The 14463-nt window shown below is 42.9% G+C and overlaps 2 protein-coding genes across 3 annotated transcripts in view; both read right to left on the reverse strand.

Moving 5' to 3' along the window:
• Nucleotides 1-442: 442 nt before the first annotated feature.
• gpr151 (G protein-coupled receptor 151) lies at nt 443-4978 on the reverse strand. The gene has a single exon (XM_085177165.1). It carries the CDS (start codon nt 2727-2729, stop codon nt 1371-1373), a length of 1359 nt encoding a protein of 452 aa, XP_085033291.1. The 5' UTR covers nt 2730-4978; the 3' UTR covers nt 443-1370.
• Nucleotides 4979-5099: 121 nt separating this feature from the next.
• The window catches only part of LOC146524343 (serine/threonine-protein phosphatase 2A 55 kDa regulatory subunit B beta isoform), a 44064-nt gene continuing 34700 nt past the window's right edge, over nt 5100-14463 (reverse strand). For both annotated transcript variants that reach the window (XM_085177177.1, XM_085177184.1), the window contains exons 5-10: nt 14286-14463; nt 13789-13953; nt 11758-11927; nt 11072-11163; nt 10843-10966; nt 5100-8551 (exon numbers count right to left, since the gene is read on the reverse strand). In XM_085177177.1, the coding sequence (XP_085033303.1) occupies nt 8396-8551; nt 10843-10966; nt 11072-11163; nt 11758-11927; nt 13789-13953; nt 14286-14463 (885 nt within the window). In that variant the 3' untranslated portion in view covers nt 5100-8395. The remainder of the gene's footprint in view (nt 8552-10842; nt 10967-11071; nt 11164-11757; nt 11928-13788; nt 13954-14285) is intronic.

Here is a 14463-nt window from a genome sequence, read left to right on the forward strand (position 1 = left end):
TTAGCAGCTCCTGGGGTTTCTGTTGAAATTGGATAAAATCCCACAACTGCAGATTTACTGGCTCATTTACCAGACTAAATGCTACAGACAGAGGTGCCAACAACCAAGGCTGAAAATAACGTCCGCGTACTTTTGTTAAAGATAGTACAACAGTTATGATTAATGTTCAGTTACTGTTTGTTTTTGTTTTGCAATAACATTGCATTTTTTCACCGCTGAAACAGCAGAGGTGAAAACTTCAGTCCACTAATGAGGGTCTAGCTTTTTGTTGCCTTCAGTGTTTATGGTCGGGTCACTACCCCAGGGACTGATGGTGGGTTGTATAGTTAAGTGTTGCTCTGATTGATGTATTTTGCCTCTGGCAATAAAAGGTCAACATAAATGATTAATGAGAGGAAAATGTCATGAAGGAGGGGAAAGAGAAAACAGGGTGATTAGAACCTAAACTTTCCTCAGCATTTTAGGATGTAAAACCCTGAGATTTAACTACATGTAAAAAATAAGAATGTAGGTCTTTCATTAGGGAAGAGGAGGAAGATTATTCAGAATGGGGTTGAGTGCTAATCACAGCAGCAGACGGACAAATTGATTACAGATCAGCAGAGTTTCCACTCGTGATGTTTATCCCTTTTACTGTGATACCTGTTATGTGTATTTAAATCAGTGAAGAGAGAATTCCTTGTGAGATTCCAGTAAAACTGCATGTGAGTTCAGACAACAGCTCTTTCTCTCTAATTATAAAACTTCAGCAAATCTAATGAATGCCCTTATGAAAATACATTTAATGACCCGATCAGCTTGAGACATGTTTGATGTATCCCTTTAGGAAGCTACTGTATGTGTGTGAGTGCCACTGATTAAACCAATAACAAGAATATTTTTGACACCACAAAAACAGCCACACTTGAGGTACATTTTAATACTTGTCTTTATTAGATCACAAAACAATCCCCACAGATCTTTTCATTTTTCTGCAAAAAAGCTGGTCTACTTTAGGATTACTATTTACATGCAGTTATTGCACAGCTGCAAAAATTATTTTTTATATGTTCAAAGAGCAGCATGTAGTCCAAATAATATAAGCTGGCAAATATTCCACAGAAACACCATGACATACAGGATATACAGATCTGTTCTACTGTGTAATTTACATAATCATTATTGCCAGGAGCTTCTATGTACAGCCACCAAAAATCACCTTACTCTAAATATAGTAATGCTAACACATTATTGTGAATTCGGTCATTTGCACAGATATAGATGTAGTCCACATTCACACTGATTGCACTTCTTACCTTTGAATAATACTATAAACACACCTGACAGAATTACAGTTATTTACAGTTCAGCACTCTGAAGTCCTCTCAGCTTCAGTCGGGTGATGATCGGCTGAAAAGGTGGCAGCTATTTTTTTCCTCTATGCTTTGGTTCTCCCACGGCACAGGGTCGTTTTCCTGTGTGAGTGATCCACCTTCCCTCTCGTGCCAGAACTGCTCCACATCAGGCAAGACGCTCCCATCTTTAAGACTCACGGTGTCCGCTTCCCTCCCTCCTCCTTCTGGTCCGACTTGCTCCGGCTGAGGCTGAGCCTCCCTGGTGGCTTCCTTGCTGCAGCCTGATTGAAGGCTTCTCTCCCCCCGTAGCTGACCTGAGGTCTCTGGTCTAGGACAAGGGGACTGGAGAGTGGTGGGGTTGTGGGGTCCAGGCTTAGGTGGCGGTTGCTTGCGCAGGGTGAGGCGCCTCCAAAACCCCCTGTAACCCTCTCTGAACTCCTCAGAGAGAGAAAGGACAATGAGAGGGTTTACCAAAGACAGAGAGAAGGTGAGCAGCTGAGCAGAAAGGAGAAGGAGAAGGGGAGGAGAGGAAATAAGGGGCTGAGCTCCTTCAGTTTCCTTTTCTGCAATCTGGCGCTCCCAAAGCCACACAACCCAGTGAGGAATCCAGAGGACAGCCATGGCCACAGTGAGGCTGAAAAGCATTAAAGTGAGCTTCCTGGATCTGATCTGTGTACGCAGATTCTGACTCTTACTGGAACGGCGCTGGCACTGGCCATAAGCCTTCCAGAAATATATCAGGGCAATGCTCAGAGGCGCACAGTAGACCCCCAGAGGATACGCTTTCACATACACAGACATGAAATCCTGGGCTTCAGGAGGAACCGTCATTACGCACACCAGCCCACGGATCTCTCTCTGCAGCCGAGCAAACAGCCAGTGTGGGATGGTGACAGTGCAGCCAGACAGCCATATGAAGAAGAGCACCACCAGGATGGAGCCCAGGTGTATGCTCACCTGCTTGTTTGGATTTGACACGTAGCGGTAGCAGGCTTTGGCCATAATAGCCACGGTGAAGCTCTTCACAACCATGCAGGATTGGAGAAACCAGTCGGCTGTCTTGCACACCACCCAGCCTAGATTCCAGCTCGTCTTGGAGTATAAGGCAGCCCTGAAAGGCACTGTAAACATCAGCACCAGCCCATCTGCAAACATCAGGTTGAAAATGAGGGAGTTGATGAGAGACAGTTTGCCTTTGTGCGCATTAGAGAACAGGATGACCATCGCAGTGAGATTGCAAGCCGCGCCCAGGATACAAATGACTCCCAGAATAGCTGGCACCAGGACCCTGAGCTCAGTCGTGTCCAGGTGCTGGAAGGAATTGTGTTCACTAAATGACCACATGTCTACAGAGCTGTTCACCACAGTGCCATTGGTCCCACTAAGCTTATCCATTGTTTCCAGAAGACGCTGATCTGGTCACAAGAAGATAATAAATGATTTTTAAAAAATAATCAAAGGCAGGCAGGAAATGTAGGGGAAAAATGTCCAAAAACAATGTGACAATATATCTTGGAGTTTGCACCAGTTCAAATTTAAGCACCAGAGAAGCAATGAATTCGCAGTGTACAGAGCACCTGACAGTCCTCTGGTTTATCCCGAGATGCGATGATGCAGCATCTCGAGCAAGTTATAAAGATGCTGTTTGATTGACAGCTGCTGTCCCCAGCTGGCAAAATGTGTGGAGACTACACCCACATGGGGCCAATTAGGAAAATCTCAGCACAGATGAATATACTGGATTGGTGCAAATGATTCATTAAAGTTATGGTCTTAACAGTAATCAGATTCCTTAAATAAGAGTTAAAGGTAACAGTGCCTACCCAAGGCACTACCATAAACTGTGACCTGCATTCACTACACATCCTGACAGAGTATGTGATTTATCAATGAGGGGGTTGGGACATCATCACAAACTTCATTTAAAATGTTTCTTTTGTTTTGTTTTTTCAAAATTTCATCATATATAAATAACAATAGATATTAATATTGAGCTTCCTCCAACGGGTGGCTGGCCTCTCCCTTAGAGATAGGGTGAGAAGTTCAGCCATCTGGGAGGGGCTCAGAGTAGAGCCGCTGCTCCTCCACATCGAAAGGAGCCAGCTGAGGTGGTTCGGGCATCTGACAAGGATGCCTCCTGGGCGTGGTGTTCCGGGCACGTCCCACCGGGAGGAGGCCCCGGGGCAGACCCAGGAGACGCTGGAGAGATTATATCTCTCGGCTGGCCTGGGAACACCTTGGTGTTCCCCCGGATAAGCTGGAGGAGGTGGCTGGGGAGAGGGAGGTCTGGGCTTCTCTGCTTAGGCTGCTGCCCCCGTGACCCGGCCCCAGATAAAGCGGAAGAAGATGGATGGATGGATATTAATATGAATAAACCAACCAGAACCAATCAGAAGAAGTCTCTTGTAAATGTGCTCAGATGAACAGTTTTTATAATTTTGTCTTTGTAAACCACCACAGTGAATTTGAAGTTAAACACTCATGGCATTAACTGTTTAAGAAATACAGCCCCTCATTTTCAGCAACTCAAATGTAACTTCACAGACTAACATTTTAATTTTAACACGTTTTAATACTTGGGTGAAATTCCTTTGAATCAATGAGTGCCTGAAGTCTATCACCAAATGTTGTGTTTCCCTACCAGACCTTTCATTGCAGCCACCTTTAGTTGCTCTAGTTGCATTTTCTTACCATCAGGCTGTCACAAAAAGACATAATTTGTTAGAGTTTGACATACAATCATACCAAAGATAAGTTTGAGAGGCATAAAATTATATTTTTGCAACAACAAGATCTATTAGCTGGAAAACTTTATAGGCAAGTTGAGGACAAAAGAAGTGTCGGTCCAAAAAACCCCCAAAAAACCAAAACACTATCTACAGCAAATAAACAGTCTCTGAAAGTTATGTTCATAAGAAGTACGGAAGATTCAGCCTGACACAGGACCTGAGAAATGCTTTTGGGCACCTCTTGACAGAGAGCAGAGCAAAAGGCAGCCAACATACAAAGAAGAGCTTTGAATGTCTATACTACTCAAAGAAATTACAGAAAGCTTGCCTCAGGGTGTTCAGACTGTGGTGAAAAATAAAAATGGTCATAGCAAATACTGATGAAATGACAACAAACAGCCTAAAATGTAGGAGGGAATATGTAGTATGAGGTGTGGTCCCGAAATTCATGTGTAGTGAATTAAAGCTGAAAATTGCATCTTGATTGATTTAAAATCCAACATAGTGATATACAGGCACAATATTACAAGTACTTATGGACCTAGCTGTAACTTTGCTTAACCTCCTAGGATCTGGCGTCCACATATGTGGACATCACATTATGGGTTATTTAGACCAAAATACCAAAGACCAAAATTTTGTTCTCCTAAGGCCTGATATCCACTTACGAGGACATTATACTGCTACTGTTCTATCAACATTTTAAACAAATATGTGGCTCTTATTTTTCTTAAAAACAAAAATAAGGTAAAAAAAAAAAAAAAAAAAATCTGGTAATTCTTTGTTTTTACATTCATCAGGCCCCAATATGCCCAAATATCAAAGAGAAAAAAACGCATGCTGTGGAAGAGTTTGGGTCTTAGGAGGTTAAGGAAAATCCCATTTCATCAGCTGGACTGCCTTTATTTGTCTTAATTTATGTCCACATGAGGGCGCCCTAACACCACAAGCAGAAATGGTCTTAACCAATAAAACATCTTACATAAAGTTTGATAATTGATTCAGCAGGTGTTAACAGAGAAAGTCCACCAGTGCATGATTTGAACTTGCACATCTTTATTCTTTTTTTTTATTCAAAAGAAAGTCCAGTAAGCATAAAGACTGCATGGTATTTCATTGCATTTCAATACATTCTGAGCTATAAAAGTCTTTTTTTTTTCAATTAGAGTGTCACAAAGGAAGTTGTTTAGAAGACATTACTGTTTAAAGGAATCACACTTAATTATTCCCTGATTTCACAGAGTTCACTTAGACCTTTGACTGCTTTGCTTTACGGGAGTTGGCCGGTAAGAGCCGAGTGCTGAAAGACAATCTGCTACTGTTCCATGTTACCCATTTTCAGCTTGATGAGAAACATGGAAAGGCATTGCAGCAATCTAATATACAGTGGGGCAAAAAAGTATTTAGTCAGCCACCGATTGTGCAAGTTCCCCCACTTAAAATGATGACAGAGGTCAGTAATTTGCACCAGAGGTACACTTCAACTGTGAGAGACAGAATGTGAAAAAAAAATCCATGAATTCACATGGTAGGATTTGTAAAGAATTTATTCGTAAATCAGGGTGGAAAATAAGTATTTGGTCAATAACAAAAATACAACTCAATACTTTGTAACATAACCTTTGTTGGCAATAACAGAGGTCAAACGTTTACTATAGGTCTTTACCAGGTTTGCACACACAGTAGCTGGTATTTTGGCCCATTCCTCCATGCAGATCTTCTCAAGAGCAGTGATGTTTTGGGGCTGTCGCCGAGCAACACGGACTTTCAACTCCCGCCACAGATTTTCTATGGGGTTGAGGTCTGGAGACTGGCTAGGCCACTCCAGGACTTTCAAATGCTTCTTACGGAGCCACTCCTTTGTTGCCCGGGCGGTGTGTTTTGGATCATTGTCATGTTGGAAGACCCAGCCTCGTTTCATCTTCAAAGTTCTCACTGATGGAAGGAGGTTTTGGCTCAAAATCTCACGATACTTGGCCCCATTCATTCTGTCCTTAACACGGATCAGTCGTCCTGTCCCCTTGGCAGAAAAACAGCCCCATAGCATGATGTTTCCACCCCCATGCTTCACAGTAGGTATGGTGTTCTTGGGATGCAACTCAGTATTCTTCTTCCTCCAAACACGACGAGTTGAGTTTATACCAAAAAGTTCTACTTTGGTTTCATCTGACCACATGACATTCTCCCAATCCTCTGCTGTATCATCCATGTGCTCTCTGGCAAACTTCAGACGGGCCTGGACATGCACTGGCTTCAGCAGCGGAACACGTCTGGCACTGCGGGATTTGATTCCCTGCCGTTGTAGTGTGTTACTGATGGTGACCTTTGTTACTTTGGTCCCAGCTCTCTGCAGGTCATTCACCAGGTCCCCCCGTGTGGTTCTGGGATCTTTGCTCACCGTTCTCATGATCATTTTGACCCCACGGGATGAGATCTTGCGTGGAGCCCCAGATCGAGGGAGATTATCAGTGGTCTTGTATGTCTTCCATTTTCTGATGATTGCTCCCACAGTTGATTTTTTCACACCAAGCTGCTTGCCTATTGTAGATTCACTCTTCCCAGTCTGGTGCAGGTCTACAATTCTTTTCCTGGTGTCCTTCGAAAGCTCTTTGGTCTTGGCCATGGCGGAGTTTGGAGTCTGACTGGTTGAGGCTGTGGACAGGTGTCTTTTATACAGATGATGAGGTCAAACAGGTGCCATTCATACAGGTAACGAGTGGGGGACAGAAAAGCTTCTTACAGAAGACGTTACAGGTCTGTGAGAGCCAGGGATTTTCCTTGTTTGAGGTGACCAAATACTTATTTTCCACCCTGATTTACGAATAAATTCTTTACAAATCCTACCATGTGAATTCATGGATTTTTTTTTCACATTCTGTCTCTCACAGTTGAAGTGTACCTCTGGTGCAAATTACTGACCTCTGTCATCATTTTAAGTGGGGGAACTTGCACAATCGGTGGCTGACTAAATACTTTTTTGCCCCACTGTATATATTAAAAAAACTGAATAGTGCCCCAGATGATCTGCAGATGTTCAAATATATACGCAGGCTGTCAGTTTCATCAGAATCAGATCCAATGCATGCAAAGAAACAAAAAAGCTATGCTAGCATTGTTAGGCCAAGAAAATCTCAAGTTTTAAATTCAATATGTCAACACAATGAGTCGACCAATCTACCGTCTACAGATCATTTTTAGTACTATCCAAATAAAGAGAAAATGTGGCAAGAAATTTAGAAATGAATGTGACTTTGTTTGTGTCTCTTGCAAACTGACAACATCAGACTGACTTGCAAGGTGAGAGCAACAATTACTTTGTACATATCACAGCATTCTCCCCTGAGCTCACAAGCATGAAACCAGTGCTCTAATGTATAATTGTGACTACATTGATTCAAGCACTTTTTCTACTTGGGACCTGTGTGGAGCTTTTTTTGTGTGTGTTTGTTTCTTTAGAGAGAAAGAAAGAAAGAAAAAGAACAAAAAAAATCCCAAGTTAACATTTCATTTGAAACATTCACACACTCCCTCCTTGTAGCCATTACCCCTCCTCCCCACCCGACCCTTCCCTCCCTTCCACTACATCGAACCCCCACATACCAAAAGAAGGCACCACAGCTTCTAAACAGACTCATTGACCGAGAGAAGGACTCAACAAAAACAAAAGCGTTAAATAAAACCCAATGACACGGCCTGGAAGGGCTTCATTCACATTACAGACTACAGCAGTCTCACAAGGAGACACGAGATTGGTACTAGAAAGACTGACTGTGTTGTGTCACAGGCAGCGAGAACTCAGTTTCTGCGGGTCAGAGATTAACAGTCTTTTCCTCTTCTGCAGCACATTGCGCTGTTCAGGAATTTTGCCTCACATAGAGGCTGCAGGGTTGATCACATGCATTGCAGCATGAGAAGACCGAAAGACAGGGGGCACTGTTGCTACATGACAGTGAGCCACCATCACGTAGGCCTGGTTTCTGTCAGTGTGCTCTATTTTCTGTTCAGTGTGCCCACATCTGCCTCTGTCCTTAGGGTCCAGAGTGCTGCTACATCATAATGTGATGGTAGCAATCCTCTTGTTGCATAAACGCATGGGAAACAATTCTTCGGGTGTCCGCATGGCTAAATAAATTAAATTATAAGTCAAATTGAAGAAGTTCATTCTTGATTTCAAGGAATCAAGTTGTTGCTTCCTAAAACATGTGCTGTCCACTTCCCCCACTTTAGTCACTGGATACTTTTACCCTGGTCGTCATCAGCAGAGTCGGGGAATTCAAGACAGCAGCCCCTTACAGGTGCAGGGTCAGGGGTCAGCAGGAGGCAGGCTGCCCTTTAGTTGACCTTGTCCTGAAAGATGTATAGGTTGTTGGTGGCTGCTACAGCAATGATGTTTTCATGTGGGTGCCATGTTGTGTGAAGGATCTTCTTGCTGAAGTCAAGGCTGTCGACGCTGATCTCATCCTTACGCCGCTTCCCACCTACACACACCTGGAGGACAACAACAAAAATGAAGAGGCATTAAGAAGTGGGAGTGTGGCAGCTCGCACGTTTCACTGATGTCAGTCATTTGAAAGATGACGGGGTGGGTGGGGTGCTGACTAGGCTTGTAGCTGCCCGCTAGGCGTCAATGGCGTCACTGAGCTGGACCTCTAAACCGTGTTGGTGCTAAGCGTTAAGAGGCCCATGCTCCAGTTTCGGTGAGTTGAATTCTGGCTGTATTTATTAGGTATCTGTGTCTGCGAGATATAAATGGATGCATCTTGATAACGAGCCAAGCTAGTGTTAGCTGATAGCTGATAGCTTTGCACCCTTCCAGATATGGTCATTTTGGTTCAAAAACTTCTAATGGTGATAGCCAAAATGCTAAAAATAGGACTTAAAAAGGGCTATTACCAACATTTGTTTCAGGTTTGGTCACTTTACAAAGTTGATATAAGATTGAGTTAGCAAATTAGCTAGCCCCATATTGACACATGGAAGAACATAAATCTAAAGTCATCTAAAGTCTTTCATGGGCAGAAAACAGAACCTTGATGAGAGCAAGCAAAACCTAAAGTGCTTCAAAACCTAAACCTAAAGCTGTTCTTTACAGCTTTGTGTATACAAAAGATTCTTCTCTCCATTGAAAATATGTATCCGGTCTTTAAGTCTGACGTCACTAGCCATGTCTGGGCCCAAACTTCGCTGCAAGTCCCCAAGTCAAATGATCACTGCAGCATTACTGAGAGTTGAAAACTGTCTAAATTCTCTCATCTGTAATAAAATGATCAGTGTGGCTGCTCTACCAGGTGTAACAATTAAGTTTAACATCCAGGCATCCATGAAAACAGAATTTATGATATAGTTAGAAGTTAGCAGGGAGTTAGCTTGCTAGCTTCCATCTAAATATATTATACGATGTTCTGACTGAGCGATTTATGAAACCAATTCAAACGTACAGCTCTGCTATCACTTCCAACATAAATGAAGACAGAAAGCTAAACAGCAGTGACATTTGTAGGGTTACTGAAGTTGGGCTAGCTGGTATATAATGATGTGCTACGTGATTGCTAGCATGACAAAGCTACGTTAACATAGCATACACAGTAAAGCTGGAGGGCAAACGCTAACAAACGGAGGACTTTTGTCCACACGATAAAAGTTAACGTATGGGTTCCCAATGGTTAGGAGCAAATGCAATTGCATGGCAGAAGACATTACTGTAAACTGACCAAACGTCAGTCAGGAGAACCACCTAGATAATCCATCCACAATACGAGGTTAGTCATTAATATACTGCTGCACGGGCTGGGCTGTAATTACATCGTAAGAGTTTAAAAACTGAGCTTTAAAGTGATTAGCAGTAATAAAAACCGACAAAAGCCGACAGTGATCACTGACTGTTTTTAGGGGCTTGTTGAGATTAAATAGAACAAGATACAAAGCATTAAAACATGTTAAAACACATGACAGCCTTATTAAATGCAGATTACTTTGGGCCCGGAAGCAGTATTCATCATGTCATCGCTTAAAGACCGGATTACTGCAGTTTGAAACATAAGACTGCACTGTGTACATATACTAAACACATTTCTTTTGTTCATTTGTGTGTTGTATTCACTCATGATTGTCACTGTTAAGTCAGGTCTGTTTTGATATTAAATTTCTGGACCTGTACAGCAGATTTCTAGTGAGGACATTTTTATCAAAGTTACAGAATATAAGGAGGGGAAGTGAATTGTTTTTAGCGACACCACTACTTTAAAATCTTAAAACCGACTGGTCACAAAAACTGCTGGTATTTACTTAATCCTTTTTTGTCATAAATGAATATCATAGATGAACTCAAAGACATCTGGAGGTGCCACTTTCAATCAGTAAAAATTACAGCAGGAAATTTCACTATTGACCAGCTTTTCAATATATTCAATAAATCATTCAGCTTAGGAAATAATTGACAAATTAATCGATTATGACAATCATCGTGTAAACCCTGAACTAATTACATTATCAATGAGTCTGTCAATGATTGCCTCTGATACCCTGGTGAAAACATGTCAGAAAATAGTGAAAATAATGTCAATCACAGGTTCCCAAATTAACAAATTGAATACTTTTGCTTGACAAATCAAAAGATATTAACTGTCACAGATCCACACAATCCAGCAAGAATCACAATTTTGGGGAACTAGTGAATAATTAGCATTTCTCCATTAGAAACTCACTTGCGGTGAGGCATTATAAGACTAAAACCAGATGTCTTTGAATTTAAAAAAGATAACTTGTGTTGGTGATGGTACCTTGCGAGGCTTCAGAATAGCTCTGGGTTTGCTGTTCTCTCTGGATGCTTCCAGCGTGACATCGCGTTTGGTATTTCGGTCGAACATTCGGAAAAAATTGTTGTAAGAGCCGGTCATTATGACGCTGAGGAGGGAAAAAAGAAGAGAGGGGGTGTTATCGAGAGGGGTGGCTGGATGGACTAAGCGGTTGGTAGATCTGGTCGATGGTGGCGCTGAAAAGAAGTCTCACCTGTCTGATCCATTCCAGACGCACTCAAACTTGTCAAAGATGCAGTCATTTTCGTACAAAGAACACAGCTTACCCCGTAAATAGTCGTGAACCTGAAGAACAAAACCAAAAACATGACAATCTGCAGTACTTTTTGGATCAGTCTTTATAGGCCTCTGGAGTTCTTCACATTTCCTTTCGGTGGGCAAACACACTGAAACCATAAGCTGCACCACCATATGCTCTGCTTTCAGTAATCCCTCAAGACCTGGTGACCTGTGCTAAGATGCTAGGTAGCAGGTGGAGGCTGAGGTGGAACTGGACAGAGAATCCCTTGAGCCCGGTTGATGGCCTTATCAATCATGATCTGCCCTAAGATGGCTTCCCCTGATCAGACAGTGTGGACGTGACTGCCGTGATCACACAGTGGGAGGTTCTGCCCTCCGGGTTCCATCAGCGCCTATACTATCCATCTTCTTACGGACATTCAGCTCAATAAGCCCTCCTGGGGTAATTGCTACACATGACACGGTTACAGATTGGCAGGGTGACAGTGAAACAGGATTATAATGAGTGATAAGCCTGAAATCAATAAGTTTTGATTTGATCTGGGCACAGCGGTTATTTACTAACTTCAGCAGCGGAGCATTTTCTTTGGAGCCCTCAAGCTATCCAAAAGGCACATGAGAGCACAATGAAAAGCGTACCTGGTACGTCTCGAGCGGCTTGTTCTCCATTTGAAGGTCCCACACCTTTACAGTGAGGTAGTCTCTTGTCATCAGGTAGCGTCCGCTGTGGCTGAACTTCACGTCAGAGATGGATGAGATGATTTCAGAGAAGAAGGAGCGAGTGGATGGATCCTCTGGCTCCTCAAAGTCTACATGTAAAAGAAAATGTAAAAAGCAGTTATCTTTCAACAGAAGATTTTACACTGTTGGTGCTCGCTGCTTTAAAGACTTTAAATCGCTTCAAGGAGGAAGATTCGGTTTGGGCAGTGGAGGCTGCCATTAGAAAACAATGACAGCCACGACAATGCCTGGATGCTGAGTTTCTGCAGCAGCTGCATCTCCTCACAGAATTACATGTGTGTTTAGGGAGATAGTTGTGGGTCAGCATGGTGGGTAAATATTGGTTATGATTCATATTGATTTTGGCAGCTGCTGTTCTGTGTGTAGGCCAGCATGCTGGGGATAACAGCCAGGCATTCCATCGTTAGCTGTCAAGTTATTGTTCCTCCTCCTCCTCCATCTCTTTTCCTCCCACCCTTCCTCCCCTCTCTCTCTCTCTGACTCTCTCTTTAAAAAAAAAAAAATTCCCCCACCATTCTCCCCCCACTTCCACTCAATCCCACTCTTCAGCTGAGGCCTAGGGGAATAGCTCTGTGATGTGTCAGTGGGGAGTCTAACTAGGGATGCAGTGTGAGAGATGAAAAAAATGGGGGGATGAGGAAGGGATAAGAAAAACAAATCAATGTCAAAGTGCTGGGTCCATATGAGCCCTGCTGGATTTGTATGTGCGCGCGCCAGCGAATGCATGCGAATAAGAGCAAGTGTAATGTGTGCATGTATATATGCATGTGTTGTGTGTGCCCCTGCCCTCCCTCCCTTCCAGATCCACGGGTGGATAATAGGGTCCCCGGGGAGTCAGCAGGGGCTGTTTGGTCCCTCTCTCTATCTGTCCTGGGGCTCAGCTCACTGGCAATCCTCGGCGGCCATTCATCCTTCCTGTAAAACTGACTGATAGCAGCGTGCTCCAGAATTTATTTATATATCCTTCTATATAGAAGGAGATACACTATGATTGTGAGTTTGTGTTGTGTGTGTCACAAAAAGGAGGAGTGGTGTGTGAGTGCAGGAGAGAAGGCTTTACATCGCTCTGAGCCGTAAACGTTAATGCAGTGAGACAGTAGGTCGGTATTAACAGACCTCTCCTGAGGCTAACAAGAGCACCTGCCTGCTTTGCCTGTGTGTGTGTTTGCTGCAAGCACCTGTCTAGGATTGGCACACACATGCCAAACAATCAGAGTATGAAGCCGACAACTTCAACTGCCCAATGCCTCCAAATGTAAACATTTTTTTTCCAGCTCTCATGTGATGCTCATGTGAAATTCAACAGGCCGTGTTGGTGCTGGGTCCAGTGGATCCATCAATACGTCTGAGGAAATGAGTGACATTATTGAACAACAGGGTGTGTCCATGAGGGACTAATGCGATTGCTCTTAAGCCATTGATTTCCCAGCGAAAATGTCAATGTATTCATTATTCATTCAGCTAAAGTGTATCCATGTGATGTCAAGCTTCGGAGAAGGCCATTCATTGTTTGAGACGCGCTACAAGATTTATTCGTGTGTTATCAATCGTGGCATATTGAGCAGGGGAAGCCCACATGTCACAGCTGAAAAAAAAAAAGGTGGAGCTGAGTGTGAATTTACAGCCAAGGTGTGGAATATTGGAATCGGGCTATATTTCCCTTGTTGACTACATCACATCAATGGCAATAAAGGCATCGATGGAAATGGTCGATTTTTGCCGTTTTGTGTCCCGTGAATTTTGCAGTTCTCCAGTATCTAAATTTTGTCTGCCTTAAAGGAATGAATTAATACAACAGAACAAAGGTGTTCAGTATTTCAGTGAACCTTTAAAGAATTGTGGCTAGATAAAAACAGCCACGTTTCTGGTAGGTCTACCTGAACACTAAGACACTTATTAAATCTGCTCCCATGATGCTCTGGTACTCACATTTGCAGTGCTTGTCGCAGAGTGCGGCCTGTCTCATGTCACAGAGGCGTATTGAACCTTTGCTGCTACTGTAGGCAAAGGTGTTACACTCCTGCGGGTGGAACTCTGCAGAGGTGATTACTTCCGTCAGCTCCTCCATGTTGGCTGGTTTGATGTCCACAATGTCTGAGAGAGAACCGCTTAGGAACAGAAGACTACAGTGGCCATGTAACCCAGAGAGTAAAATGAAAAATCGTGCCACTACTGAAATGCAGCCCTGGAAAAAACATATTTATGTACATATAAATATGTTTATATGTACATAAACATATTTTATGTACAAACTGTTAATAATAATGATTTTTTTAGAACCTCAAATCTATTTATCACCCTATCATTATTAATTAAAAAGAATTAAGTGTGACTTACTGAGTGGTTTTTTTCTTCTTTTTTTTTGTGTTTTTTAAAAATGAAAACAATGATAATCATAGGAAAAAAAAAACAGAACAAGAGGATACTGAAGCTGCGGTCGGTGATCTCCAGGTTCCACAGGTTTATCCGAAGGTCATCGGTGGAGATGAAGGTCTGAAGGTCGGAGTTGACAGAGATGGAGTTGATGTGGTAGGTATGGGCGTTGCTAAACACCCGTCTGGCTGTAGCCTCGACCATCAAATCCATAGGCTGAAGCACCGGAAC

The sequence above is a fragment of the Neolamprologus multifasciatus genome, chromosome 2, assembly GCF_963576455.1.
Source record: "Neolamprologus multifasciatus chromosome 2, fNeoMul1.2, whole genome shotgun sequence".
Lineage (NCBI taxonomy): Eukaryota > Metazoa > Chordata > Actinopteri > Cichliformes > Cichlidae > Neolamprologus > Neolamprologus multifasciatus.